The sequence below is a fragment of the Nannospalax galili genome, unplaced genomic scaffold (genome assembly GCF_000622305.1).
Source record: "Nannospalax galili isolate Female #2095 unplaced genomic scaffold, S.galili_v1.0 scaffold1249, whole genome shotgun sequence".
Classification (NCBI taxonomy): Eukaryota; Metazoa; Chordata; class Mammalia; order Rodentia; family Spalacidae; genus Nannospalax; species Nannospalax galili.
Genome location: NW_008358860.1, coordinates 70,912 through 76,841, shown reverse-complemented (window position 1 = coordinate 76,841; position 5,930 = coordinate 70,912). Strand labels below are relative to the sequence as shown.

Genomic DNA, 5,930 nt, shown 5'->3' with positions numbered 1-5,930 from the left:
TATATATATATAATCTCCTAAGGAATGCTGAAAGACACTCTCAGGCAAGCTGAGCTGTCTAGAAAAGGCTCAGACCAGCTGAAATTACTGGAAAAGACACTCTCTGACATGTTGAGCTGCCTGTGTGCTTCAGGTTTCTTATTTCCATGCTGGGGTGTGGTTTAGTAATGCAGCTGTCTTTTGACTCCTTTCTGCTCTTTGCAGTAATCACTCATCCATATAAGTGACCCCTAATAAATCTTATTGATTCATCAAGTTGTATTTTGGTTGCTTTGGTCTGTTGGTTCCCTGTTTGGGGTGAGTAGATGTCTGTTCAAATCTCCCCAGGAATAGTGTCACACAACATAGAAGATTCAATTTGATCAGCTACCTGAAGCTCATGCTGCTGTGACCTCACCACCATACACTCACGCTGTGAAGTCAAATGGACTATTATTTCTTTAAGTTGCTTGGAGTGAGTATTCTGTCATAGCCATGAGAAGAGTAACTAAGACATCTTACAATGCATTCAAAGGACTAAAAGAATGGTTGCTCCTTTCTGTGTGCACATGATCCAGGTACAAGATATATAAAAAAGAGAACACAACATGTGAACAAAAAATTCGTATCTTTATGCTTTTTTTTCATAAGATTACCAATGTGGTTGCATGGTTGTGAGCAGCATATTTCTGCAGATGTTTCACCAGAATTTTGGAGACAGTATCCCACTAAGTGAACATCATAGTTTCTCAGCCTCTACAAATTAGAATGACACCCGTTTGAGTACTAAAATGTTATGTAGTACAAATGACCAACTGTATAAACACTATCACACCCTCCTTCAGTAGCCACATGTTACACAGATCCACACTTTATAGCATCTGTTTCTGATAAACTTGTCTCTGGAAGACAGAGAAAATATCCTCAACAATTAAATTTTTCCAATGAGTAAAAATAAGAGAAATATACTAGAAGAGAAAAATCTAGAACAAACAGAAACCCATCAATCTAAAGGGGTTTGTTTCTGTAATAAGCCATGGACAAAGAATTTTATTTCTGAGAATTCGAAGGATTCTCTCTTACTACAGGTTTAAATAACTGAACAGAGCATAAGTAAACCACAGTCATGTTCATCTCTCTGCAACTCCCCTTTTCAATCTAATCTTTAAATTATTCGTTTGATTAAATTTGTACATTTTAGCTTATCTTTCATTTGCCATTAAGTCAATACAACATACACACACAACAAAAATTCATGTTAATCACCTGTCTGTCCCTTCTAAGTTACTCTAAATTTCTACTATTGTGATAATCTGATTACTGCCCACCTAGAAAAATACAAATATGTGATCATATAAAGTAAAACAGGAAGACCAATCTCCCTCTATGTTATTTAAGACACTATCTTCAGGATGTGAGGACGATCTGCCTGTAACTTCTGTCACCCCATTGATCACCAGGGTTAATTCGGCTGATCTGGCTAGCTAGGTGGGTGTCCCCTTCCTCCCTCAACACTCCATGTGCATCTCTCCTGAAACTGCACACTGGGTCGAAGAGGACGACCTTCCCTAATAGAGGAGGACCAGTGTTCAGTCAAGGGTATATGAGTAGTTGCACTTCCCAGCTAGAACCTCCAAACAAGCTCTCAAGACATTATCTTCAATGTGACTTGGCATTTGTGGGCCATAAATATTAAAATGGATTGCATACATAATAATGATCACATAGAAAAATACAATGCATTTTACAATGATGAATATATTCCAATAATTCGTGAATCCTTCTTTAAATGATATAGAAAGGAAACTTGGAATAAACTGAGAAATTTCATTAAAAGTTCTCTAAATTCATCTTATATTTGAAACAATGAATTAAGTATATCTAACATCCAAGACCGTATGTCATTTCTTGATATGTTATAGATTATAAGATTATTCTTATGTGGATACAATTACACACTTTTACACTTACTATGTCCCACACACATTCATATATATATTTAAAGTTTTAAAGAAAAATTGATTCAATAATTTCATACAATGTATTTTATCATATTCAGACCACCTCTCCCCTCTCCATCCTCACCTTGCCCCCCGCAAATGACTTCATGTCCTATATCATCAAATGACAAACCCATCCATCTTATCTAACATCTTAACTGGGTGCCAGAGAAATCCTATCTTATTAAAATGTCAATCATCTGTAATTCTTATACACAGATGGGCCAAATGACAGGCCCATTCCCTTTCATTTGTATGTGGTTTGGGGTCAGGATATGCCCAGGTTTCTTAGACTAGAATTTTCACATTTGTTTTCTGCTTCTCTTACTGCTTAAGATGGACAAATAGGAATTTCTCTCTTCCTCAATGACCAGAAATGCTTGTGTTTCTTCATCAAAGTCAGTTTCTTACAGCCCAAGTACATGAAGTTTACACTCTGGGTGTTTCTGGGCCTCACTCAGTACAGTCACCCCATTGTGGTCCACGGTATTCTCCAAGAGGTTAATTCCCCACAGGGTTTTACTGTGGATAAAACTAGAAGCTAGGTCCTCCCAAAAGCACCAGTTAGCTGGCAGGCCTCCAACCCAAGATTCTCTGAATGGAAGCTGGATGTTCACAGGTCCACATGACACCTTTACATCAGTGTCTTCTAGCTTGTTTTTGGAAATCTGTAGTCTTCTTATTTGCTGTTGAGGACTGCAGCCAGGCCTTGACAGTCACTGGATGATGATGATGATGGCTGGCCCGACCACAGTGGAGCTATGCTATGGCACCTCACAGATCCAGCTCCCAGCAAGAGAAGTGCATGCATTAAGTGTGATGGGGTGGTTGCAAACACGTCCTGGTTGCACCTGCCACCTGACCCACCCCCCAATCCAGTTGTGGGAGCCAGGAGAGCTTGGTGCTCTGGTATCCCTGGGGCCCAAGCACTGGGTGGCCAGGCCAACATGGCTCCACCCACTGCCAGGGTGGCCTGGCCAGTGCACCTTTGCCTACCACCAGGGCACCATCACACCAAGATTCTTAACAAAATGAAGGGGCCCAGAATCATCATTTAAGTCCTTGTGCTGGGCGCCACAACCACCTCCATTGTTGTTCCAGCCCCCACAGTTGTGCTGCTGCCATCTTGGCTCACCAGTTATCTTCCCTCTCAGTTGCCAAGTCCTGAGTTCAGAATTTTGACATCATTATAGAAGCACCTATGATCACGAAAATATTTATCTTGTGTGATAAGGATCCTCACATGGTCCAGTACATACAGTTTCTTGGAGCTAGCATGACCCAGATCCCAAGGCCAGCTGCCCTGGTGTATGCCTCATTCCACCACCATCTCACCAAGATTCTTAATATAATGAAGAGACCTGGAGTCATGTTTTAAGTTCTTGTACTGGAAGCCACCTTCATCCACCCTCACTGTTACTGTTGCTCCAGACCCCTCAGCCATGCCACCACCTCCAGGTCTTTTCCCTCTTACTTACCAAATCCTAAACTCAGAATTTTGAGATCAAATAAAAATACCAAATTTTTTAATAAAATAAAGAGACCTAGAGTCATGTTTTAAGTCCCTGCACCAAGAGCCCGAGAGCCACTGACAGACACCACGACCACCAATTCTTTGGTGCCTGCACCAGAATTACCACCATCTTGACTCTTCAGTTATTATCTTCTTTATTTTCCAAGTCCAGAGTTTAGAATTTTTAGATCAATATAGGTGCACCTACAGTAAAGGAAACACTTATTTTGTGTGGTAAGATTCCTCATGGTCCAGCACAAACATTCAGTCTCTTGGGAGTGGTGCAGCCAGAGCCCTGAGGCTGCTCAGGGCATGCCTCACTGCACCGACATCATATTGTTCTCTCCCATACACACATATATTTTGCACATTACCATAAGTTGTGTTAAAGCATGAAAAGCTTAACTCTTTTTAAATTTTATTTTTATCTTGTGTGTATGAGTGTATTGCCTGCATGTATGTAAGTATACCTGTGTCATGCAAGGTCCACAGAGGTCAGAAGAGGGCACTGGATTCCCCTGGAACTGGAGTTACAGACGGTTGCTAGCTGCCATGTGGGTATAGCCACTGCTCTTAACCACTGAGTCAGCTCTCAAGCTCTGAAAAGTTTAACTCTTGATAGAAAAATTATTATCTTATATAATTATTAAAAATTATATATCTTATAGAATATAAGATATATCTTGTATCTATTTGGTCCACATTAAGTTCATTTCTTGTATAGCAATATACATCTTTTCACATTTTTTCCAAGACTACAAAATGTTTGGATAGTATTTGATCTCTACACATAATTTTATAAAATTTATAAAACTGAAGCTGTAGACTATATAGAAAGTACAAATTTAAGCATACAGGATTTCTTATAAACTGGTCTTTTTCTTAAATATGCAAAATGATCTGCAGTGTGTTTTAGGAACCCAATGGTTCTGCATCCTTGGACCTGCACCTCAAGCACTGCATCACGGAAAGAAATGCCCGTCTCAGCTTAGTGTTTCCCAGAATCAGGACACATGAATGGCCTGAAGGAAAAGCAAGTTCCATAACAGTGAAAAACAAAATTTCTGTATTTTTCTTCTGAGAGCCAATATTCCAAAGCTGGAAAATAAGTGACAAAAAGAAAATCGTATATAGTAGCAGAAAGGAGACCACAGTTTGCAGGACCTTTACATGGGCTGTGGTACTGACGTCCCCAGATCCTTTGGTGGTGTGCTGTATTGTCTTCAGATGTTTCCACAAGGAGAAGATCAGCAGGAGAAAAGTTAATAAGAAAAAAGTAAAGGGTATCAGTGCAAACATGATGTTGCAGAATAAAATGAGTCTAAAAAATTGTCCAGAGCTATTTGATCTAGTAATGTAGGAAATATTTCTTTTACATCCAACAAACCAGGTATCAATCTTTATATTTATAACTATAATGTTGATAAACAAGAAGAGCAGAGACACCACCATTGTTACTGGAACCACTTTCTTAACTCTCCACTTTAAGAAAAGAAAAAGAGAACTTGAAAAATTGGCTATCTTGAGAAAATAAAAGATGCTGAGGCAGGTAGCGAGCCAGATGCTAAAACGATTAGTCATTGTCCAGGAAATATTCAAAATTCTCACATCTTTTTCAGTTATCAATGAAGCTGGGGACAGTGCAGATATCAATAACATCATCAGAATCAACCACAGCCAAGCAATTCTGGAGACAGCCAGAGCACTGAGGATTAGATCCACTGAAGAGATTTTTCTTCTCTTGACCCAGTCCATGATGTTCACCAATGCCATGAATGCATTTCCTATATTTCCTATGATGAATTCTACACTTAAAATGGTTAATAATGTACACTGTAGGATAGCAGTCATTGTCTCCAAGAGGATGGTCCAGTTTCTACTCCACTATCACAGATTTGTTAGTGTAATCTTCTTCTAAAATGCTATGCACATCTGATTCTTGAAAATTCCTAACATGTTCACTTTTATGAACTCCAATATACAACATCAAATAAACATCTCGATCCACTACTGAACTGGTTCAGAGTTTTCTTCACAAAAATCTTACATTGTCCACGACAGCCCAGTTGAGCTCCATCCGGATACTGGGAGCCTTACACACAGCAGCCAGAAGTACTCTGTAGTCGATGATGAAGGAAACACTGAATTTTCATGTACTGTCATCAAAATAAAGGTATACTTATTTGCCTTATTTTATATGTCTACATGTTTCAGTTTGTTTCTTAATTTATTAATAAACAAAATTATAAAATTCTGACTCACATAGAAGGTAGCAATATCTAAACTGGTGTATAGCATAAGAACTTCATTAAATAGTTCAATTTCTAAACTTCTTCCTGCAAGATATCAGAGTCACCCAAAAATCTTTTAGAGTTCATTATTCCTCAAATACGTGGTACTTAGGAGACTAATAATTTCACTTTTTACAAGGTCATGCA

At 38.9% G+C, this 5,930-nt stretch overlaps 1 protein-coding gene across 1 annotated transcript; it reads right to left on the bottom strand.

Moving 5' to 3' along the window:
- Positions 1-4,404: 4,404 nt before the first annotated feature.
- On the bottom strand, positions 4,405-5,343 carry LOC103725160 (taste receptor type 2 member 140-like). The gene has a single exon (XM_008822465.1). It carries the CDS (start codon positions 5,341-5,343, stop codon positions 4,405-4,407), a length of 939 nt encoding a protein of 312 aa, XP_008820687.1.
- Positions 5,344-5,930: the final 587 nt, after the last annotated feature.